Raw genomic sequence first — 25,225 nt, forward strand, 5'->3', positions numbered from 1 at the left:
ATGTTGTTCTCTTGTTTACGAAGGATAGCTAGGATAATCCAGGAAATTACAGGCCAGTGAGCCTTACGTCAGTGGTAGGGAAATTATTGGAGAAGATTCTTCATGACAGGATTTACTACCATTTGGAAGCAAATGGGCATATTAGTGAGAGGCAGCATGGTTTTGTGAAGGGGAGGTCATGTCTCACTAACCTGATCGAGTTTTTTGAGGAAGTGACAAAGATGATCAACGATGGAAGGACAGTGGGCGTTATCTACATGGATTTCACTAAGGCCTTTGACAAGGTCCCTCATGGCAGGTTGGTACAGAAGGTAAAGTTGCACAGGATCAGAGGTGAGCTGGCAAGATGGCTTGGTCATAGAAGACAGGGGGTAGCAGTGGAAGGGTCCTTTTCTGAATGGAGAGTCGTGACTAGTGGTGTTCCACAGGGATCAGTGCTGGGACCTTTGCTTTTTGTAGTACACATAAATGATTTGTAGGAAAATGTAACTGGGCCAATTAGCAAGTTTGCAGATGACACTAAGGTTGGAGGAGTTGCAGATAGTGAAGAAGATTGTCAAAGGATACAACGGGATATAGATCGGGTGGAGACTTGGGCAGAGAAATGGCAGATGGAATTTAATCCGGACTAATGCGAGGTAATGCATTTTGTAAGGTCTAATACAGGTAGGAATTATACAGTAAATGGGAGAACCCTGAAGTGCATCGACAGGCAGAGGGTTTTGGGTGTACAGGTCCACAGGTCACTGAAAGTGGCATGGCAGGTGGATAAGGTCGTCAGGAAGGCATTTGGCATGCTTGCCTTCATTGGCAGGGGTATTGAGTATAAAAGCTGGGAAGTCATGCTGCAGCTATATAGAACATTGGTTAGGCCATACTTGGAATATTGCGTGCAATTCTGGTTGCCACATTACCAGAAGGATATGGAGTCGTTGGAGAGGAGGTTTACCAGGATGCTGCCTAGTCTGGAGGTTATTAGCTATGAGGAGAGTTTGGAGAAACTCGGATTGTTCTCACTAGAGCGACGGAGATTGAGGGGCAACTTGATAGAAGTTTACAAAATTATGAGTGGCATGGACAGAGTAGATAAGTCAGAAGCTTTTTCCCAGGGTGGAAGAGTCAATTACTAGGGGACATAGATTTAAGGTGAGAGGAGAAAACTTTAGAGGAGATGTGCAGGGCAAGTTTTTTATGCAGAGGGTAGTGAGTGTCTGGAATTCGTGGTGGAAGCAGGTACGATAGTGGTGTTTAAGAGGCAGCTTGACAAATACATGAATAGGATGGGAATAGAAGGATATGGACCCCGAAAGTGCAAAATGTTTTAGTTTGACAGGCAATATGATCGGCGCAGGCTTGGAGGGCCAAAGGGCCTGTTCCTGTGCTGTACTTTTCTTTGTTCTTTGTATGGGGACCAAAACTGCACACTGTACTCCAGGTGCAGTCTAACTAAGGTTTTGTACATTTGAAGCAAAACTTCACTACTCCTGTACTCAAATCCTCTTGCAATAAAGGCTAACATTCCATTAACTGCGCCTGCATGTTGGCTTTCAGTGACTTATGGACAAGGACACCCAGATCCCTTTGTACATCTACACTCACAGGGTTTCATCTGTTTAAACCCACAGACAGAAAGGTCCAGTTTTTTCCTGGAGTGGTGTGCAGGGCATGATTTCAAAATTTGCAGATCATACGAAGACTGGAAATGTTGTCAACTGTGATAAGGATAGTCTTGAACTTCAAAAGGACATAAACATTTTGGTGGATTGGGCAGACAAGTCGCAGATAAAGTTCAATGCAGAGAAGTGTGAGGTGATTCGTTTTGGCAGGCAAGATATGGTGAGACATTTTAAAATAAAGGGTGAGCCTCTAAAGGAGGTGCAGGAACAGAGGGACCTCGGTGTATATGTTCATAGGTCATTGAAGATGGCAGGGTGTGTTGAGAGAGCAGTTAATAAAGCATATAGCATCTTAGGCTTTATTAATAGGGGCATTGAGTACAAGAGTAAAGAGGTCATGTTGAACTTGTTTAAGACATTAGTTAGGCCTCATCTGGAGTACTGCGTCCAGTTCTGGGCACCATACTTCAGGAAGGATGTGAAGGCATTGGAGAGAGTACAGATGAGATTCACAAGAATGATTCCCGGGATGAAGAACTGTAGCTATGAGGATAGATTGGAGAGGTTGGGACTGTTTTCATTGGAGAAAAGAAGGATGAGAGGAGACTTGATAGAGGTATTCAAGATCCTGAGGGGTATGGACAGGGTAAATTGTGTGAAACTGTTCCCACTCAAGAGAACATCAAGGACTAGAGGACACAGAATCAAAATAATTGGCAAAAGGAGTAAATGTGATGTGAGGAAAAATTTTTTCACCCAGAGGGTGGTTGGAGTCTGGAACAAACTTCCTAAAGGGTGGTGGAGGCAGGTTCAATTAAGGTATTCAGAAGGGAATTGGATTGCTATCTGAAAAGACAGAATGTGCAAGGGGATAAGGCAGGGGAGTGGGACTAGGTGGAATGCTCTTTTCAGTGAGCCAGTGCAGACTCGATGGGCTGAATGGCCTCCTTCTGCACTGTAAAGATGCTGTGACAAGATACTGAGTTTGACACAAATCAGCTTTCAAAATGATGCAATCTCTGACTTCCAGACCCACCCCTTCTTCCTATTGGTCTGGAGCTGCCATCAATCACTCGGGCATTATGAACTGTCAAAGACCCAGCATGCGCGATCCACCCGGCCAACACACAGCAGTAGAACGATTTCTAAGGCGCACAGAATTGTTGATAGTCTGGCTGCCATTAGAGACTGAGTTGGTTAAGCTTTGTCTGAATCTGGGAATGTGAGGCTGAGATCTTGCCAACAGAGTGATGACATAGGGATTGCAAAAATATAAAGATCAAGTTCGAACTCCTACCATTCACACCATGCGATAATTATTGTTGGTCAATCCTGACAATCAATCTCTATTAATACATCAATAACAGACCAACAGACCATTGTTCTGCTCGTTTTACATTTTACATATTTAAAAGACAAGAGGGAATTTTAGAAGCAGTTTGTCCTGGTGGGCTACTAGAAGAGAGGGAAGCAGTAGAGGCAGCTGATCGGATTGTCTCAATCTCAGTAATGAAGAAACTCCATGAGCTCCTCACACATTGTTGGAGGTGAGGATGGAGGAGACAGGGAGAGGGAGAGCACTTCTAACTTGTGTTAGAGATATTTAAAAGACTTGACATAGTGTATTTGATTCAAAGCTGATTTATTTGACTTTTATCCAGAATATTAGCCCCTATAACTGGGCTGGAGTTTAATAACATCAACAGAAACAGACCCAATGGACATGCTTCAGTCCTAATTATGATTAACAGCAAAATCCAATCACTGTGGTTACTTGTGAACTCGCTGGTGTCTCAGCAAATTCCTTCCCACATTCCAAGCAGGTGGATGGTCTCTCCCCACTGTGAAATTCCTGGTGTACAGTGAATTGAAATGATTTCCTGGACACATCTGCTGTGAGAGCACCTGAACGGTCTCTCGTCAGTGTGAACATGTAGATGGAACAGTTCCCAAGAACTTTTATTTCACTTTCCCCCAGTCCAGGAATTTAAAAGGTCTTGCCCAATGTGAAATCGTTGGTGTGTCGAAGCAGGTTGGGTGACCGAGAGAAGCCCTTCTCTCATTTGGAGCAGGTGTACGACCTCTTCCCAGTGTGAACTCGCTGGTGTTTCAGCAGGGTGGATAACTGAGCAAATTGATTCCCACACTCGGAGCACATGAATGGTCTCTCCCCAGTGTGAACTCGCTGGTGTCTCAGCAGGTCATTTGTCTGAGTGAATTCCTTCCCACACACAGAGCAGGTGAACGGTCTCTCCCCAGTGTGAACACGCTGGTGTCTTAGCCGGTGCGATAACTGAGTGAATCCCTTCCCACACACCGGGCAGGTGAACGGTTTCTCCCCGGTGTGAACATGCTGATGTCTCAGTAGATGTGATAACTGAGTGAATCCCTTCCCACACTCGGAGCAGGTGAACGGTCTCTCTCCAGTGTGAACTCGCTGGTGTCTCAGCATGTTGGCTGAATTAATAAATCTCTTTCCACACTCGGAGCAGGCGAACGGCCTCTCCCCAGTGTGAACTCGTTGGTGTGTCAGCAAGTTGCACAACTCAGTGAATCCCTTCCCACAATCAGAGCAGGTGAACGGTCTCTCCCCAGTGTGAACTCGCTGGTGTCTCAGCAGGTTGGATGACTGGGTGAATCCCTTCCCACAATCGGGGCAGGTGAACAGCCTCTTCCCAGTGTGAGTACGCTGGCGTGTCTGCAGTTTGGGAGACTGAGTGAGTCCTTTTCCACACTTGGGGAAAGTGAAGGGTCTCTCCCTAGAGTGAGTGCATTGGTGTTCACTGAGGTCCGATGATCGCCTGAACTCAGTGCTGCAGTGAGAGCACCTGAACGGTCTCTCGTCATTATGAACAACTTGATGGTACTTCAGCTCCAGGGAACTTTTAGAGTACTTCTCACTGTTTGGACATTTAAAAGGTCTGTCAGTGTGATCTCGCTGGTCTGTTAACAGGTTGGATAACTGAATGAGTCGCTCCCCAGATTCTGTGCAGGTGGAAGGACTTGCTTCAGTGTGAACTCGCTGGTGTCTCTGCAGGTTGGATGACTGAATGAGTCTCTCCCCAGACTCTGTGCAAGTGGAAGGACTTTCCTCAGTGAGGACTCGCTGGTGTTTCTGCAGGCTGGATGACTGAATGAGTCTCTCCCTAGACTCTGTGCAAGTGGAAGGACTTTCCTCAGTGCGGACTCGCTGGTGTTTCTGCAGGCTGGATGACTGAATGAGTCGCTCCCCAGACTCTGTGCAGGTGGAAGGACTTTCCTCAGTGTGAACCTGTCGGGGTGTCTGCAGGCTGGATGACTGATTGAGTCGCTCCCCAGACTCTGTGCAGGTAGAAGAACTTTCCACAGTGTGAACTTGTCGGTGTTTCTGCAGGCTGGATGACTGAATGAGTCTCTCCCCAGACTCTGTGCAAGTGGAAGGACTTTCCTCAATGTGGACTCGCTGGTGTCTCTGCAGGCGGGATGACTGAATGAGTCCCTCCCCAGACTCTGTGCAGGTGGAAGGACTTGCTTCAGTGTGAACTTGTCGGTGTGTCTGCAGATTGGATAACTGAATGAGTCCCTCCCCAGACTCTGTGCAAGTGGAAGGACTTTTCTCAGTGTGGACTCGCTGGTGTTTCTGCAGGCTGGATGACCGAGTGAATCTCTTCCCACATTCAGAGCAGGTGAACGGCTTTTCCCCAGTGTGAACTCGCTGGTGATCCAATAGGTTGGATAACCGAGTGAATCCTGTCCCACACTCGGAGCAGGTGAATGGTTTCTCCCCAGTGTGAACTCGCTGGTGTCTCAGCAAATCATTTCCCTGAGTGAATCCCTTCCCACACTCGGAGCAGGTGAATGGCTTCTCCCCAGTGTGAATTCGCTGGTGTCTCAGCAAATCATTTGCCTGAGTGAATCCCTTTCCACACTCGGAACAGATGAATGGCCTCTCCCCTGTGTGAACTCGCTGGTGTCTTAGCCGGTGGGATAACTGACTGAATTCCTTCCCACAATCAGAACAGGTGAACGGTGTCTCCCCAGTGTGAACTCGCTGGTGTCTCAGCAGGTGGGATAACTGAGTAAATTCCTTATCACACACGGAGCAGGTAAATGGCCTCTCCCCAGTGTGAACTCGCTGGTGTCTGAGTAGGTTAGATGAATTATTGAATCCCTTCCCACATGCAGGGCAGGTGAATGGCCTCTCCCCGGTATGAACTCGCTGATGTGTCAGCAAATTGGTTGAATTAATGAATCCCTTTCCACACTCAGAACAGGTAAATGGCCTCTCCCCCGTGTGAGTGCGCTGGTGTGTCAGCAGGGTGGATGACTGAGTAAATCCCTTCCCACACTCAGGGCATGTGAACGGTCTCTCCCCAGTGTGAACTCGCTGGTGTCTCAGCAGGGTGAATAACCGAGTGAATCCCTTTCCACACTCAGTGCAGGTGAACAGCCTCTCTCTGGTGTGAATGCACTGGTGTTTTGACAGATCAGATGATTGGTTGAAGCCTTGCCTGCACAAAGAGCATGTATACGGTTTCTCCCCACTGTGAATGGTGCTTTCTCCTTCCATGTTCAAACTCCAATGATATTCAAGTTACGATAAATTGGGCATCACCGTCAGATCCTGATGTGATATTTGGTTTCAGTTTCCCGACTGAAAATCCTCCCCTTCTAATACCCTGTGAAATTTATTGAAAACAGAAAAAAGGGAGTGAGAGAGAACCCACAAAAACACAAAGGCAGGTTGTGAAATTGAGCTGAATGAATTTGTGGGGGCAGCACTCGGAAAAAATGACCATCAAAGCTGCTGGATTATCATAAAAACCCAACTGGTTCACTGAGGTCCTTCAGGGAAGGGAACCTGTCTCCCAATTTGGGCCTACACAAGACTCTAGCCTCTATGGGAAGAGGGAAAGAGAGAGATAGAGAGGTGGGAGAGGCAGGGGATTAAGGGGAGTTTTATATACCTACAACTAACCAGAATTTTGACAGAATCTCCCAAACCATCAATCTCCACTACCCAGAACGACCAGGGTAGGAGCTGTATGCAAACACCATTACCTCCAAGTTCCTCTCTAGGTCACACACTATCCTGACTTGTCTGATTTCCAGTACTGGATGAGCCGAAATCACTTCCATTTAAATATTGGGAAGACTGAAGCCATTGTCTTCAGTCCAGCAACAAGCTCCACTCCCTAGCCACTGACTCCATCCCTCTCGGTGAATGCACTGTACTTAGATTTCCAGAACACAGTTGCTAAGGTGCCACATCAAAGATTATGGCGGAAAACAAAAGTTGCGGTGTAGTGGGTAACATATCGACATGGAAAGAAGATTGGCTGGCCAACAGGAACAGAGAGTCGGCATAAATGGGTCATTTTCTGGTTGGCAAGCTGCAATGAGTGGGGTGTCACAGGGATCAGTGCTGCAGCCTTAACTTCTTATAATTTATGTAAATAACTGGGATGAAGGGGCCGAAGGTATGGTTGCTAAATTTGCTAATAATACAAAGATAGGTAGGAAAGGAAGTTGTGAAGAGGATGTAAGGAGGCCATAAAGGGATATAGATAGGTTAGGTCAGCGGGCAATAATTTGACAAATGGGGTATAATGTGGGAAAATGTGAAATTGTCCATTTTGACAAGAAGAATAAAAAATTGGGAAGATGTGGTAAATCAAAGAGTAGAGACAAGGCAACAGAGAAAGGTATAAATAGGGGGAAATCGAGAATCACCAAGACCGCCTGTTTCCACCTCAGTAACATCACCCGACTCCACCCTAGTCTCAGCTCATCTGCTGCTGAGACTCTCATCCATTCCTTAGTTACCTCTAGACTTAACTGTTCTAACACACTTCTGGCCGGGTTCCCACATTCAACCTCCTCGTAATCTTGAGGTCATTCAAAACTCTGCTGCCCGTGTGCTTACTCGCACCAAGTCTTGTCCTGTATTCACTGACCTACAAATACTCCAGGTTAAGAAGCACCTACACTTTAAGTTTCTCATTCTTGTTTTCAAATCCCTCCATAATCTCACCAATCCCTATCTCTGTGATCTCCTCCAGCCTTACAACTCTCCAAGATATATGTTCTCCTCTAATCCAGCCTCCTGAGCATGCCTAATTTTAAAAGGCCTTCAGTGGCCGTTCTTTCAGTTGCCTAGGTGCCCAGCTCTGGAATTTCCTCCCTAAACCTCTCCAACTTAGCCCCCACCCCCACCTCCTCCTCAACCAAGCTTTGGGTCACCTGCCCTAATATCTCCTTATGGGGCTTGGTGTCAAAGGTGCTTTGTAACATTCCTATGAAACACCTTGGAGGTGCTATACAAATTATTGCTGTTGATTTGGACATAGACCATTGTTCCTTCCTCATCACTGGATGAATAACCTGTAACTCCTTATCTAACAGCATTGTGGGAGCACCTTCACCACATGGACTGCAGCGGTTCAAGAAGGTCAAGCATCATCTTCTCCACAGGTAACTGGGGATGGGTAATATCTGCTGCTGGTCTTGTTAGTGACTCCCAAATCCAAGAACACATTTTAAAAATATGCATATGTAAAATAGAGTAAAAGCATCCACAGAAATACTTGGTCTGGAACAATACCCTTTTGCAACCTGATCTCTCCTGGAATGTATCTCCCTCAACAATTTCACATTGGAAATTGCTGGATCCGACTGGGTTCCAAAGTCCTTGGGGTTATAAACCCAGCAGCTTCTCCTCCATCACCCCTCCAGCTCAAACTGATATAACAAAGGCTCTCAAAAGGAAATTGGATAAACGCCTGAAGTGAAAATCACAATCACTGGACTATGAGGGAAGGGCAGGGGAGTGGGACTAACTGAGTTGCTCTCACAGACAACCAGCATGGGGCGATGAGCTAAATAGCCTCCTTCTGTATTGCAGTCACTCGGTGATTCTATAACTCAATGAAAATGGGCCTACACTGGATGCCAGGGACTAACTTCTGCAGCCACTGTCAACCCTGCTACAAACCGGCTCTTAACTGGTCCACCTGTGTTTCTAGACTTGGTTCTGTGAGCAACGCCTGCAATAAAATAATAGCAAATTCTGCAGTGCTGGAAATCTGAGATACAAAGAGAAAATGCTGGAAAAACTCAGCAGGTCAGGCAACATCTGTGGAGAGAGAATCAGAGTTAACATCTCAGTCTGCAAAATGAACTACGGGTATTAAAAATGATGCAGAATTTAACGGTCGATATAAGCTCAAAAACAGAAGAGAAATGGGCTATAGTGCAGGGAAAACAATTCCTGACCATGAAAGATACTGTGGGAAGATAAAGCTGGGAAGCCAGCAGCACATGGTCGGGGGATGGGCAGTGGCAGAAACCTCATTTAGACATGGTCGGCAGAAGTAACAGTAAAATATACTAATATAACTAAAATACACCCAATATTAGAGACAGAGGAAGTTAGACAATGGCAGAGAGATGATCAGAAAGGGCAGAGGTGAACAGAGCAATAGATGGACATGGTTTCAGATCCACAGTAAAGGTGCCACACCAGCTCCAGAGCCATGGAACCTCTCACTGGTAACAAAGCACAGCATTAAAAGCTCTAAATTTTAGACGAATGGTCAAAAATATTCACTTTTTTATTCATTCAAGGGATGTGAACTTTGCTGGCTGGACCAAGATTTATTGCCCATCCCTAATTGCCTTTGAAAAGGTGGTGGTGAGCTGCCTTCTTGAATCGCTTCAGTCCATGTGGTGTAGGTACACCCACAGTGCTGTTTGGAAGGGAATTGCAGGATTTTGACCTAATGAAAGCGAAGGAACGGCGATATATTTCCAAAACAAAAACAGAATTACCTGGAAGAACTCAGCAGGTCTGGCAGCATCGGTGGAGAAGAAAAGAGTTGACGTTTCGAGTCCTCATGACTCTTCGACAGAACTTGCGTTCGAGTCCAAGAAGGAGTTGAAATATAAGCTGGTTTAAGGTGTGTGTGTGGGGGGCGGAGAGATAGAGAGACAAAGAGGTGGAGGGGGGGTGGTGTGGTTGTAGGGACAAACAAGCAGTGATAGAAGCAGATCATCAAAAGATGTCAACGACAATAGTACAATAGAACACATAGGTGTTAAAATTAAAGTTGGTGATATTATCTAAACGAATGTGCTAATTAAGAATGGATGGTAGGGCAATCAAGGTATAGCTCTAGTGGGGTTTTTTTTATATATATAATGGAAATAGGTGGGAAAAGGAAAATCTTTATAATTTATTGGAAAAAAAAAGGGAAGGGGGAAACAGAAAGGGGGTGGGGATGGGGGAGGGAGCTCACGACCTAAAGTTGTTGAATTCAATATTCAGTCCGGAAGGCTGTAAAGTCCCTAGTCGGAAGATGAGGTGTTGTTCCTCCAGTTTGCGTTGGGCTTCACTGGAACAATGCAGCAAGCCAAGGACAGACATGTGGGCAAGAGAGCAGGGTGGAGTGTTGAAATGGCAAGCGACAGGGAGGTTTGGGTCATTCTTGCGGACAGACCGCAGGTGTTCTGCAAAGCGGTCGCCCAGTTTACGTTTGGTCTCTCCAATGTAAAGGAGACCACATTGGGACCAATGAATGCAGTAGACTAAGTTGGGGGAAATGCAAGTGAAATGCTGCTTCACTTGAAAGGAGTGTTTGGGTCCTTGGACAGTGAGGAGAAAGGAAGTGAAGGGGCAGGTGTTGCATCTTTTGCGTGGGCATGGGGTGGTGCCATAGAAGGGGGTTGAGGAGTAGGGGGTGATGGAGGAGGGGACCAGGGTGTCCCGGAGGGAGTGATCCCTACGGAATGCCGATAAGGGAGGTGAAGGGAAGATGTGTTTGGTGGTGGCATCATGCTGGAGTTGGCGGAAATGGCGGAGGATGATCCTTTGAATGCGGAGGCTGGTGGGGTGATAAGTGAGGACGAGGGGGACCCTATCATGTTTCTGGGAGGGAGGAGAAGGCGTGAGGGTGGATGCGCGGGAGATGGGCCGGACACGGTTGAGGGCCCTGTCAACGACGGTGGGTGGAAAACCTCGGTTAAGGAAGAAGGAGGACATGTCAGAGGAACTGTTTTTGAATGTAGCATCATCGGAACAGATGCGACGGAGGCAAAGGAACTGAGAGAATGGGATGGAGTCCTTACAGGAAGCAGGGTGTGAGGAGCTGTAGTCGAGATAGCTGTGGGAGTCGGTGGGTTTGTAATGGATATTGGTGGACAGTCTATCACCAGAGATTGAGACAGAGAGGTCAAGGAAGGGAAGGGAAGTGTCAGAGATGGACCACGTGAAAATGATGGAGGGGTGGAGATTGGAAGCAAAATTAATAAATTTTTCCAAGTCCCGACAAGAGCATGAAGCGGCACCAAAGTAATCATCGATGTACCGGAGAAAGAGTTGTGGAAGGGGGCCGGAGTAGGACTGCAACAAGGAATGTTCCACATACCCCATAAAGAGACAGGCATAGCTGGGGCCCATGTGGGTACCCATAGCTACACCTTTTATTTGGAGGAAGTGAGAGGAGTTGAAGGAGAAATTGTTCAGTGTGAGAACAAGTTCAGCCAGACGGAGGAGAGTAGTGGTGGATGGGGATTGTTCGGGCCTCTGTTCGAGGAAGAAGCTAAGGGCCCTCAGACCATCCTGGTGGGGGATGGAGGTGTGGAGGGATTGGACGTCCATGGTGAATAGTAAGCGGTTGGGGCCAGGGAACTGGAAATTGTTGATGTGACGTAAGGTGTCAGAGGAATCACGGATGTAGGTGGGAAGGGACTGGACAAGGGGAGAGAGAAGGGAGTCAAGATAACGAGAAATGAGTTCTGTGGGGCAGGAGCAAGCTGAGACGATCGGTCTACCGGGGCAGTTCTGTTTGTGGATTTTGGGTAGGAGATAGAAGCGGGCCGCCCGAGGTTGGGCGACTATCAGGTTGGAAGCTTTTGGAAGCTATTTCCAAGTCAGGATGGTGAGTGACTCACTTCTGAAACGATTTCACTGTTTTCAATTTTAAAATCTCCTGTTGGAGCCTGCAGATGGAAAGATATCAGAAGCACTGGAATCACTTAGAAAAGTCTCCCAGTTGAGGAAATACCTGGGGAGCGGGGTGATGTCACTGAGCAATTGACGGTGTGTGATGACATCACAGACACGAATACAGAACATCTGGGTCTGTGCAAACCATTATGAAGGATGTGATGGTCTTTGAGAGGGTGCAGAGGAGTTTTACCAGAATGGTTCCAGGAATGAGGGATTATAATTGCAATGTTAGGTTGGAGAAACTGGGGTTGTTCTTCTTGGAGCAAAGGAGATTGAAGATATGATAGAAGTGGACAAATTTATAATAGATTTAAATAAGGTAGATAAAGAAAAGCTGTTCCCATTAGCAGACTACAAAATGATTTGGGGAAACAGATTTAAGATCTACAGAGGGATTGTGAGGAAGAAATTTTACACAGAGAGTGGTAATGACCTGAAACTCAATGATTACACTCAAAGGCCAATAATATCCAGGTCCTGATGAATCGAATGATTCTAGCAGTCCTGATGTGGTGCTTGGCTTTAAATTACCGTTGGCAAATTCTCCCCTCCTAACCACCCCCGCGCCCCCATAAAAGGGGTTTCCAAAATCCATCCCTGTCAGTCCGAATCAAAATTCACAACATTCCCTCCTCCTGCTGACAGGGACAGGAATGATCGCACATGCGCCCTGCTGCACATTGACCCCGCTCAAAATGGCAGCCGTTAACCCGGGCCAGTGATCACAGGAAGCTCAGCGGCTCCAGGAAACCCGAGATTGGGCTGAGAGCTTCTTATTCTGGGTTTGACACTTTCACTGGGTGTTCACAGAGCCTTTCCATCCACTCACTGCGCTCATCGCTCCCTCCGACATGCATTTACCTTATTGGCTGCAGAGACGACATACAGGTACGTTCCCTTCGCTATCACTCCCACTGCGCATGCTCCAAACACTGGACCGTCCTGCACTTGCGCAATGGCCTCCTGTGGTCTGGATTGGGGACCATTCTCCGCCGTGAGGGATGTTGGGGATATACCCCGCCATTGTAAATAAGACATGGTTTTCGTGATTTCTTTGCTGTTACCGGGTGCAGACTGGGACTAAAGAACCACAAATAAAATTAGAAAACAGATTATAGAGGAACCCAAATGCACGGGCCATTATCCACTTCCAGAGAAGGGGCATTGGAATTGGTCAGGAATTAAGAGTCACCAAAACAGTAGAAATAATTGTAGAATCCATCCCCTGTCGAACTCACGTGAGCTTACCAGTATGTCAGCAGGTGCGATGAACAAGTGAGTCTTTTCCTATCAAATGGAACATTTAAAAAGACTCTCTACAGTAAAAATGTGCTGATCATGCATGAAACCCTTTGAACCTTTGAACTGCAGTGTGAACAGTTGGAAAAATAATAAAATGCCCTCGTTCTCATGAAATATGTCAACAGCCGCTCTCTGATGTGACTGTGCTGCTTTGTCAGTAAATGGGAAGACCAAGTGCATCTCTTTCCACATTCAGCTGCTGAGTGGTCAATATGTGGTGTGACTGTATCATGAGTTTGCAGCTCTGACAGGGAGTTTACGCCCTTCCCACAGTCAATGAATTGAAATTTTATAGCAGCTTGACAGTATAAAAACATTCCAAAACCCTTCACAGGAGTGTTAACTGTCCTGACATTAAAATGGATGATTGCTGGCATTTGTATGCTCGAGTGTCCAATTTAGTCCCAATACACAGCTGTAATTTCCATACAATCAAAACAGGAATGCAGAGATATTACTGACACAAATCAGTGACTCTGAAAAATGGTCTCTCATATTGTATAACACACTGATGGTTGTAAAACCGCAGATCCTCTGGCTCTGTATGATCCAAGCCTTCGTTGACCTGTTAGTAATATAACATACACTGGAATTATTTGTGTATTTCATGATTATTACATCACACACATTTATTTCAGTCAAATGCCTTATGGCTGATGGTTTTCCCAGAGATTAATTCCAATAATCTTAAGTAACCACTGTTTTCTGTCTTCTAGTTTTGTTTCTTTTGTTTTTGCATTCAGTCAATCTTATTTTTATTTCCATGGGCACTTGCTGCTTGTATTTTCCCTATTAATTTCTTCTTTATACTGTTTCGAAATCCATTTCCCATCTGCTTTATGCCTCACCATCCTGACCATTCAGACAATGTTCCCAAACTTGGTAAGAATGTAAGATGTGCGAAGCAGTATGGTGTAAGCATTTAATCCGTTATGTGTCTGCCATTTTCACCCTGTCCTCCTGAAGTTTGTTATTATCCTCCTCACTGTCTCTTATATTTCTGAGTTTTGAAACACATGCAAATTTTGAAATTCGGCCCTGTGTACCCAAGTCCACTTCATTGATATATATTAAAGAGAGCAGTATTGCCAACACTGAATGCTGGGGTCACACTGCTGAAAACTTCCCTCCATCCTGAAAAACAAACATTTCTGCTTTCTGTCCCTGAACCAATTTAATATACAGGCAGCCACTTACCCTTTTAATCGGATGGGTTTCAACTTTGCTGACTAGTCTATTGTGTGGTACTATACTAGCCACCATTTTATCCACCAAGGCATCAAATCCAGTACTTTATACACTCTTCCTTGATGAAGTTGGTCAAATACAATTTGCTTTTAACAAATTCATGTTGGTTTCCATTTATTAATCCATACTTTTCCAACTGGCAATTGAATTTCACCCAGATTATTAGCTTCATCATTGCCCCACCACTGATGTTAAGCTGATTGGCTGTAATTGCTGTGTTTTTGAACAGGGGTATAAGATTTGCAACCTGTCAGTCCTTTGGCACCATCACTATATAAGGAGAAATATAAGATTGTGGCCAGAGCCTCCACAAGTTCCATCTGAAGGACACTGTCTCTAACAGTGCAGTAGTCCCTCAATGGCACACTGGAGTGTCAGCCTAGATAATGTGCTCAGGTATAATAATAGTTCCTGTTGCTATCGATGTGGATCATTAAGTTAATGTCATCCAGCCCTGGTACGATGATATCTTGAAGACCATTAAATAAGAGTGGAGCCTTAGTGATGAAAACAGTTTTGTTCGAGATGGCAGCAAGTCCATCGCTTATTGATCTGTAAATGAAACTAATGGAAAAGAAAGCTAGGGAACACATGAACATCAGGAGTAATGTTGTAAATTGTGAAGTTGTGCAATATTTATGGCTCCTTTTAGATATTGTGCAATATATGTCCTATGACATTGCAGCAGCAATGATCAAAGTCAGGGAAATATTGGACTACAGAGTCAAAACAACATTATACTCTTTCTCCTTGTAACCCGCATTGGAATTCTCTTCATCAACTGGACCATCAATATTGAAGAATTCGCATCTTCTGTAATTACAAGAGGAAAGTTAGTGGCTGTACTTATCCTAGGATTATGCCCTGTATTGTACACAATCTCTAAATGGGGCTGATAACTCAGGGTGGCAATAGATTGCTCAATGTTAATGTTTTGTTGTTGCCTCTGTGCCAAATGTTGTTCAGTATAGATTTAAGGTTCAGAGAAAGAGGTGGAATTGCATGGACAAAACTGCTTGTAGTCTTTGGAGGGTAATGTTTCTTTGAATTTCTCAAACATTGTGGCCTTTACAGGCACCAATACTTCATCCCCAATGTTGGTCAGGTTGGTTGGCGTCCACCCAATTGGACAGGAAGTTTCCCCGTGTGTTTCTGTTTGTGTGGGTGTTGGTGTGTCCATGGAAAGAGAGAGAGAGAGTTTCTTCATTCAGAGATTCTTCATCCAGGATGAAACCACAGGCTGACCATGTGCTGTGTAAAACCTGACATCTACACAACCATACCCCACTTCTCCTGGAACAACATGAAGAGTCTGCAGCTTTCCAGATCCCTTCCTCTCCCCTCACTATGACCCTCAGATAGTTCACAAATTCCTTGTGTGCATCATCCTACAGCAACACTGGAGCCTTATCAACAGTTAGCAATGGGATTGCTGCCAGCACAGGAATCAGCTCTGAAATACCGTCTCTGGTTTTTAGACTTCCTGCAGTAATACACTGAGCCAGATCTTCTCATCTAACACCAATCCATATTCCCATCCGTGTTCCAGATTTTTATGTGACTGTAATAGAAAATGTAATGCAATAGAAAACACATATCATTTAACCCCTCCAAATGTGATTGAGCACTCACCACCACCCCCACCCGAACTACAAGAGGTTGTCTTTGAGATTGAAAGCAAAATACTGCAATGCTGGAAATCTGAAACAAAAACAGAAAATTCTGGAAAAACTCAGCAGGCCTAGCAGCATCTATAGAGAGAGAAACAGAGTTAATGTTTAGAGTCCATATGACCCTTCTTCAGAGCTGGAGAGAAGTAGAAATGTGATGAAATTTATGCTGTTTAAAGGGGTTGGAACAGGTGAAGCTGGATAGAAGGCTAGTGATCGGTGGGGGCAAAGGAGAGATTGACAAAGATGTCGTGATCAAAAGGACAAAGGGAGTGTTAATGGTAGTGGTAAGGGCTAAAAAAGGTGCTGATAGTAGCATTAAGGAAAGAAAGCAGAATGTGATAATAGCAGAACCAGGGTAAGCCCACAAAGACACCTGATAACCACGAATAATAATAACTTCTATCAGGGAGATAGAACAGGGAGATGTGGCATTGATGGTGAGATGAGTCATGAGATAAGTGCATTTAAGTCCAGAAAGAGGTTGTTTAAATGAGTGCTTCCCAGATGTTTTCCCAGTGTGATCCCATTTTAATGCCTCAGACTTTTGTGACCCCAGAGTGAAAATTTGAGGGTACATGAGCTGTTGAGTGGGGTTGGAGGAATTGTTGATATACTTGGGCTCTGATTATTAATATAATAGCCTCCTGGTTATTCATCTTATAGGATCCTGACTATGGACACAATTGGAAAATGACTTTAACATAATGGGATCCTGATTATTGATGCCATAGGACTCTGATTATTAATTGAAATAATTCTGATTATTAATGCATTGGCATCTTGATAATTGCAATAATTTCCTGATAATTGAACCAATAGGCAGCTAATGATTAATGCAAATGGAACAGTGTAATTAAATGTAATTAGATCCTGATTATTAATGTAATAGAATCCTGATTATTAATCTCATAGGATGATTATTTATACAATAAGGTCCTGATTGTTGATGAAATAGGCACCAGACTATTAATGTAATGGAATCTTGATTATTAATGTAATAGGATCCTCTTTATTGATGCAATAGGATTCTGATTATTAATGTAACAGTATCCTGGTTATTAATACACTGATGCTGATTATGAATATATTTTCCTGATTATTAATGCATTATGATCGTCCTATTAATATATTATGATTCTGATTATTAATATATTATGATCTTGATTTTTAATATATTATCCTGACTATTAATATATTACAATCCTGATTATTAATACATTATGATCCTGATTATTGAAGAAATCAGCTTTTCAGAAAATATGAACACTGACCTTTTCACGAGCTTTTTCTGCAGCAGCAATTGGGCCTCAGAAAGTAGTCCATTAGGCCACGTCCACCAATAAAAACAGGAACCTACTTTTAAAACTTTTGTCACATTCTAAGCATTTAAACCCCCTCTCTCTCTAGTATGAACTTGCTGGTGTGTTTGAGAGCTGAATGACCGAACGAATCCCTTCCTACACATGGAGCAGGTGAACAGCCTCTCCCTGGTATGTTTGTATTGATGAATTTCCAACTCAAATGAGTACTTTAATCCCTTTCCACTGTCCCCACATTAACATGGTTTCTCCCCAGTGTGACTGGGTTTGTGTCTTGACAGGCCAGATGATCGGCTGAATCCTTGTCCAGGGATATGGGGAAGGAGTGGAGGAATGGGATTAACCGAATTGCTCTTTGAAAGAGCCAGTGCAGATTCGATGTGCCAAGTGGCCTCCTTCTGTGCTGTACACTGATGAGATCCTATGATTCCATAACAGGATAATGATTCATAATAAACACCTTACGATCGAATCATAGCGCTCACAAGGTGGCCATTCAGCTCACTTTGTCTGTACTATCTCTCTGAAAATGTTCACATTCTGTCCCACTCCCCTGATCTTTCTCCCGAGCTCTGAAAATCTTTCCTTATGAAGTAAAAGTCCAAATCACTTTTGAAAGTTGCTGTTGGATCTGCTTCCACCAGTCATTTGGACAATGTGTTCCAGATCATCAGAACTCACTGTGTAAAATAACCTCTCATCTCCATCCTGAATTTTTTGCCAATTATTTTAAATCTGTGTCCTGCAGTTACCAACCATCCTGCCAATGGAAACAATTTCTCCCTATTTGATGAAAATTCTTCAAAAATGCTCACACCTCTTTTAAAATCACTCCTTAACCTTCTCTGTTCTAAAGTGAACTATCCCAGATTCTCCAGTCTCTCCGCATAACGGAAACCCCTCATCCCTGATACTATTCTGGTCAATTTTCCGTGTACTCTCTCCAAGGCCTTGACATCTTTCCTGAAGTGTGATGCTCAGACCTAAACACAATATTTGAGCTGAGGATTAAAAAGTAATTTATCAAGATTCAGTGTGACTTCCTTGCTTTTGTACTTCATTTCTCCATTAATACATGGAGGACCCCGTTGTTAAGGGAAGTTGGGTGGTCAGCAGTTTAGTGAGAATAGGGTCAAGGGAGCAGAAGACAGGTTTCATGGACAAGATGAACTTTGAGGAAGTTAAAAGGTAGGAGAGAAATTGGAGAAAGATGCAAGTTCAGGGCTTGGAGAAGGAAGAACTTTAGATAGTTTTTCCCAGTGCGCTAGTGAAAAGGAGGGAAGCAGCAGAGACAGCTGATCAGATTGTCTCAATCTTCATGACAAAGAAGCTCCATGAGCTCCTCACACTTGTTGGGAGGTGAGGATGGAGGAGACAGGAGAGAACTTCAAAAGGAACTTGTTAGAAATATTAAGAAGATTCAACACACTGTGTCGAATACAAAGCTAATTTATTTGACTTTTATCCAGAAAACTAACCATGATAACTAGGCAGGAGTTTATTAACGTCAGTAAAAATAGACAGCAATGAACATGGTTCATAGACGTGATTAACAGCAAAATCCAGTCACTGTAATTGTTTGTAAACTCGCTGGTGACTCATCAGGGTGGATGACCGAGTGAATCTCTTCCCACAAACGAAGCAGATAAATGGTCTCTCCGCACTGTGAACTCGCTGGTGTTTCTGCAGGTGGGATGACTGACTGAATCCCTTTCCACACATGGAACAGATGAATGGTCTCACTCCAGTGTGAACTTGCTGGTGTATAGTGAGTTGAGATGATTGCCTGAACCCAGTGCCACATTGAGATCATCTGAATGATCTCACATCAGTTTGAACACGTTGATGGCGCATCAGTTCCCCAGAACTTTTATAGCACCTTCCGCAGTCTGGGCATTTAAAAGGTCTCTCATCAGTGTGAACTCGCTGATGCCTCAGCAGGTTGGATGACTGAGTGAATCCCTTCCCACACTCGGAGCAGAGGAACAGTCTCTCCCCAGTGTGAATTCGCTGGTGTACAGTAAGTTCACATGTTTGCCTGAACCCAACCCCACAGTGAGAGCACCTGAACGGTCTCTCATCAGTGTGAAAACGTTGATGGGACATCAGTTCCTCAAAACTTTTATAGCACTTCTCACAGTCTGTGCATTTGAAAGGTTTCTTGTCGGTGTGAATTTGCTGGTGTCTCATCAGGTTTGATGAACATGTGAATCCCTTTCCACACACAGAGCAGGTGAACGGTCTCTCCCCAGTGTGACCTCGCTGGTGTATAAGTAGGGTGGATGACTGAGCGAATCCCTTCCCACACTTGGGGCAGATGAACGGCCTCTCCCCATTGTGAACTCTTCGGTGTGTCAGCAGATCAGATGAATTAATGAATCCTTTCCCACACTCGATGCAGGTGAACGGCCTCTTCCCAGTGTGAACTCGCTGGTGTTTTCGCAGGTAGTTTGACTTTGTGAATCCCTTCCCGCACTCAGAGCAGGTGAACGGCCTGTCCTCAGTGTGAATTCGCTGGTGAATTTCCAGCTCAGATGGGTAATTGAATCCATTCTCATAGTCCCCACACTTCCATAGTTTTTCCCCAGAGTGAATGTGCTTTTTGGTTCCATGTTCAAAGGCTGATGATATTCAGGTCCTGATGAATTGGGTGACTCATTCAGATCCTGATGTGATGTTTAGTTTGAGTTTCTGAACTGCAACTCCTCCCCTTCTAATCTTCTGTGCAATTGATTTAAAACAGAAAATAGGGAGTGAGAGAACCCACATGTACCAAAGGCAGGTTGTGAAACTGAGCTGAATGAATCTGGTAAGTTGTGCAGCCGGAACTAGGAACAAGTGACCATGAAAACTGCTTGATTGTCGTAAAAACCCAACTGGTTCACTAATGTCCTGCAGGGAAGGGAACCTGCCATCCGGTCTAGGCCTACACAAGACTCTGGACACTATAGGAGGAGAGAGAGAGAGAGAGAGAGAGAGAGAGAAGTGGGAGAGGCTGGTCGCAAATGAGAGACCAACTCAACCATAACTTTGACAGAAAATCCCAAACCCTCAACCTCCACCACTTGAAAGGACCAGGGTAACAGGTGTATGTGAACACCATCAACTCCAAGTTCCCCTCCAACTCACACACCATCCCGACTTGCCTGACATCCAGTCCTGGATGAGAAGAAATTTCCTCCATTTAAATATTGGGAGACATTGTCTTCAGTCCCTGTGGTAAACTCCACTCCCTAGTGACCAACTCCATCCCTCTCCTTGAAAACTGTCTGAGGCTGAACCAGACTATTCATGATTTTTATGTAATATCTGACCCCAAGATGAGTTTACAATCACATTTCAGTGTTATCACCAAGACTGCCTATTTCCACCTCAGTAACATCGACTGACTCCGCCTTAGTCTCAGCTTATCTGCTGCTGAAACTCTCATCTATTCCTTTATTACCTCTAGACTTAACTATCCTAACACACTCCGGGGCGGCCAACCTCCCTGTAATCTGCTGCCCGTGTGCTTACTCACACTAAGTTTTCTTCACCCATCACCCCTGTGCTCACTGACCGACAAAGGTTCCTGTTTAAGAAGCACCTAAATTTTAAAACTTATAGCCTTATTTTCAAATTCCTCCCCAACTGTTCCCTATCTCTGTGATCTCCTTCTGCCTCACAACCCTCCGAGATATCTGCACGCATCTAATTCCAACCTCCTGAACATTCTTGATTTTAACTGTTCCCACACCTTCAGCTTCCATGACTGAGGAATTTCCTCCCTAAACCTCTTTGCCTCTTGACATCGCTTTCCTCCTTTAAGATGCTTCTACCTATTTTGCCAAAATCTGGTCACCTGCCCTAATATTTCCCGATGTATCTCGGTGTCAAATATTGTTTTGAAACATTTCTGTGAAATGCCTTGGAATATTCTAGTACATAAAGGCACGATATAAACACACATTGTTGTTGTTGACTTGGACATATATCACTGTTCCTTCATCATCGCTGGGTGAATAACCTGTAGCTACTCATCTAACATCATTGAGGAAGCACCTTCACCACACGGACTGCAACGGTTCAAGAAGGTCAAATATCATCTTCTCCACAGGCAACTGGGGATTGGCAATATCTGCTGCTGGCCTTGTTAGTGACACCCAATCCCAAGGATAAATTTTAAAAATATGTATATGTAAAGTAGATTGAAAGCATCTACAGAAATACTTTTTCTTAAAATACTCTTTTACATTGTCTGGACAGTGTCCGTTCAACAACCTTACCTCTCCTGAAATCTACCTCCCTCGACAATTTCACATTGGAAATTTCTGGGTACGACTGTGTTCCAAAGTCCTTAGGGTTAAACCCAGCAGCTTCTCCTCCAGTTCAAACTGATGCAAAAAAAAAAGGTTTTCAAAAGGGAACCAGATAATCACCTGAAGAGAAAAACACAATTGCTGGACTATGAGGAATGGGTAGGGGAGTGGGGCTAACTGATTTGGTGTTGCAGAGAACCAGAATGGGCACAAGGGGCTAAAGGGCCTCCTGTTTTTTGTTATCATACTCTGATTCTATTAAATAGACCTGCACTGAAGGCCAGGGACTTCTGTAACAACCACACTGCTACAAACTGGCTCTTCACTGGTCTGCCTGTGTCTCTGAACTCTGAGTGCCGCCTGCAATAAAATAACAGCAAAATACTGCAACTGATGGAAATCCGAAATAAAATACGAAAAAGCTGGAAATACTCAGCAGGTCAGGCAATATCTGTGGAGAGTTAACGTTTCAGTGTGTTAATGAATTATGGGGAATAAAAATGGTGCAGAATTTGATGGTCATTATAAGCTCAGAAGTGGAAGAGAAATGGACCATAGCACAGGGAAAACAATTCCTGACTGAAAGATACTGTGGGAAGATAAAACTGATAAGCCAGCAGCACAAGGTTGAGGGAAGGGCGGCCATGGAAAATGCATTTTTACATGGTCGGTGAAAGAAACAGTAAAATACTAAACATAACTAAAATATACCCATTAATTAGGCAACAGCAGAGAGGTGATCAGCGAGAGCAGAGGTGAAAAAGAGCAATGGATGGACATGGATTCAGATCCACAGTGAAGGTGTCACACCAGCCCCAGAGCCATGGAACCTCTCACAAATAACAGAGCGTAGCATTAAATGCTCTAAATTGTAGATGGATGCTGAATAACAATTCCACTGTGTTCAATTTTAAAACCTCCTGCTGGAGCCTGCAGATGGCAAGATATCAGAAGCACCAGTTGTAGAAATACCCGAGGAGCGGGGTAATGTCACCACACAATTGTCAGTGCGTGATGACATCACAGACACAAATACAGAACATCTGGGTCTGTGCAAACCAGTGGTCACCACACATTATGAAGGATGTGAGGGTCCTTGAGAGGGTGCAGAGGAGATTTACCAGAATGGTTCGAGGGATGAGGAATTTTAGTTGGAATGTTAGGTTGGAGAACTGGGGTTGTTCTCCTTGGAGCAAAGGAGATTGAGGAGAGTTGACAGAGGTGTACAAGCTTATAAGAGGTTTATATAAGGCACATAAAGAAAAACTGTTCCCATTATCTGATTGTAAAAGGATTATGAACACAGATTGAAAATTTTGCTTTTGAGCAAGAGATACAGGGGGAATAAGAGTAAGAGCTTTTTTTACAGTGAGTGGTGATGACCTGGAACTCGATGCTTAAACTCAAAGGCTGATGATATTGAGGTTCTGATTAATCGGGACTTCATGTTATGTTTGGTTTGAGTTTTCTGTCTCCAAACCCTCTTCTAACCTCCTGTAAAAGTAGTTTCCAAAATCCATCCCTGTCAGTCCAGGATAGAAATTCACAACATTGATAGACAAAATTATGAGGGGCATAGATAGTGTAGATAGGAAGAAACTTTTCCCTTTAGCAGAGGTGTCAATAACCAGGGGGCATAGATTTAAGGTAGAACCATAGAACACTACAGCACAGAAAACCAACCATTTGGCCCTTCTAGTCTGTGCCGAAATATTATTCTGTTAGTTCCACTGACCTGCACCTAGTCCATAACCCTCCAGACCTCTCCCATCCATGTATCTATCCAATTTATTCTTAAAACTTAAGAGTGAGCCTGCATTTACCACATCAGATGGAAGCTCGTTCCACACTCTCACCACTCGGCAGGAGGTTTAGAGGGGATTTGAGGAAACATTATTTTCCCCCAGAGGGTGGCTGGAATCTGGACTACACTTGCCTGAGGGGGGGTGGTAAAGGCAGAAACCCTCACAACATTTAAGAAGTATTTAGATCAGCATTTGAAACGCCATATCAGACAGGGCTGCGGGCCAGGTGCTGGAAAGTAGATAGGTGCTTGGTGGCCGGCACGGACACGATGGGCCGAAATGTCTGTTTATGTGCCTGTTTCACTCTCTGTCATTCCTGCTGACCGCGCATGCGCAACCCCCATGCCGATGGCGGTCGTTAACCTGAGCCTTTCACCGAGAAAGATACCGCTCCGTTAATGCAAGCGAAGTACCTGAAGCTTCTTGTTTATGGCGTTGAAGCCTCCACTGGGTGTTTGTGAAGCCTCCCTTCCCACCCACCGCCCCTAACGCTGCCTCCGCTTCTTCGCCTCCTTCCCGCCTGAAGATAAGACAAACATTTGTCCACAGACATCACCCGCAATGCGCATGCTCCAGTTCACGATGCTCAGCGAGTGATTGACGGCGGCTCCGGACCAATAAGAAGAGGGGGCGTGGCTGGCGGACGGACCAAATGCTGCTGTCCTCCACCCAATCGGAGTGAATGAGGGGCGGAACTGAGCCCGGATCTCCCTCATTGGCTGAAACGCTGCATCATTTTGGAAGCTGATTTGTCTCAAACTCCAAGAGAAAACTGGACCTTTCTGTTTGTGGCTTTACGGATGAAACCCTGTGGATGTGGAGCAAACATTTCAACATTTGTTACTGAAATGGATTCATTCAGGACAGACAGCAGGGATTATTTCAGGAAGTTACAGTGTAGTGATTGTTTCTCTTTGAACTCTACCCTTGGAGAACAGTGTGAATTAGTGGAAGAATTCACAGGCTGTTTAACGCTCCTTCTATGACTGGAACCATTTAATTCCAGCCGATCTGTTGGTCCGGCTTCAACTGGGAGAGTTTGATGAGTTCCCACAACTCACTCAATGGGAGTGGACAGCCAGACCCGCCGGATGCACTGATCCTGCCTAACGTCAACCCAGAATGAGCTGAAGAGCCGTCTCCACTCACCAGGACTGTCTGCAATGCGGTTTCTGACTCAGAGATGGGAATGTGAAGTTATTCTTTATTAATAAGCGTAAAAGTTACGATTGCCACCGAACTGACAGATTTCCTTCGTAAATCCACTCCAAAAAAAGTCTTGAATTTACTTTTGCAACTTAATAGTGGTACTTAGATAATCTAACCGCCTCCTTCCTTGTGAGTGCTGAACTACAGTAGCTGAAGAAACCTAGCTATCCTCTACCAAGCCTCTCCTCATCCTCTCAGAATGAAATCATTCCTATCTTTGTCCAGTATTTTCCATTATCCATAAAGAAATTGTCTCAGTTTATAACTCATTCTGCATTATGAATCTAATCAAGCTCCTCCAATGTTCATTCTAATTGAGTTTGATTTCTGGTTAATTGTCAACTATCACAAGTGCTTGTGTTTCTGCCTTAGCTTTTGCTCAAGTGAACTTTCTGTGGTCAGAATTCAGTTCAGTGACCCCTGTCCAGTTGCATGTATTATCTCAGGGTAACTAGATTTGTGTCCATGGTGTCTGTTTTAGACAATGAGTCATTGTTTGATACACAACCTGTGCAGTGAAATCAGAAATTTGTTCACGTAAAAGTTGATGCAAATCTGGACCAATCTCCACAAAAGGCCAGGGATCAATTGAAATTTTCAATTGGGAATCGATAGATTCTTGTTAAATAAAGATCTCAAAGAAAATGGATTGAAGATGGGAAAATGGAGTTGAGGTACAGATCAACTATGATCTAATTGAATGGGGGAGCAGACTTGTGGGACTGAATGGCCTCATCTTGTTCTTATGTCCTGGCTGCTGTCCCTCC

The 25,225-nt window shown here is 44.5% G+C and overlaps 1 protein-coding gene across 4 annotated transcripts; it reads right to left on the reverse strand.

The window, feature by feature from the left end:
* Positions 1-3,259: 3,259 nt before the first annotated feature.
* Positions 3,260-23,724, reverse strand: LOC121270613 (zinc finger protein 91-like). 4 transcript variants are annotated; one of them, XM_041175997.1, is made up of 4 exons: positions 23,663-23,724; positions 21,412-21,519; positions 12,466-12,684; positions 3,260-6,274 (listed from the first exon to the last, which is right to left on the reverse strand). In XM_041175997.1, the coding sequence occupies exon 4, from the start codon at positions 6,163-6,165 to the stop codon at positions 3,676-3,678; it is 2,490 nt and encodes an 829-aa protein (XP_041031931.1). In that variant the 5' UTR covers positions 6,166-6,274; positions 12,466-12,684; positions 21,412-21,519; positions 23,663-23,724; the 3' UTR covers positions 3,260-3,675. The 4 variants fall into 4 exon arrangements, with proteins under 4 accessions (XP_041031931.1, XP_041031932.1, XP_041031930.1 ...); XM_041175998.1 differs by lacking the exon at positions 21,412-21,519 and having other exon boundaries at positions 23,663-23,701; XM_041175996.1 differs by lacking the exon at positions 23,663-23,724 and having other exon boundaries at positions 21,412-21,577.
* Positions 23,725-25,225: the final 1,501 nt, after the last annotated feature.

Source organism: Carcharodon carcharias, chromosome 27, assembly GCF_017639515.1.
Source record: "Carcharodon carcharias isolate sCarCar2 chromosome 27, sCarCar2.pri, whole genome shotgun sequence".
Lineage (NCBI taxonomy): Eukaryota > Metazoa > Chordata > Chondrichthyes > Lamniformes > Lamnidae > Carcharodon > Carcharodon carcharias.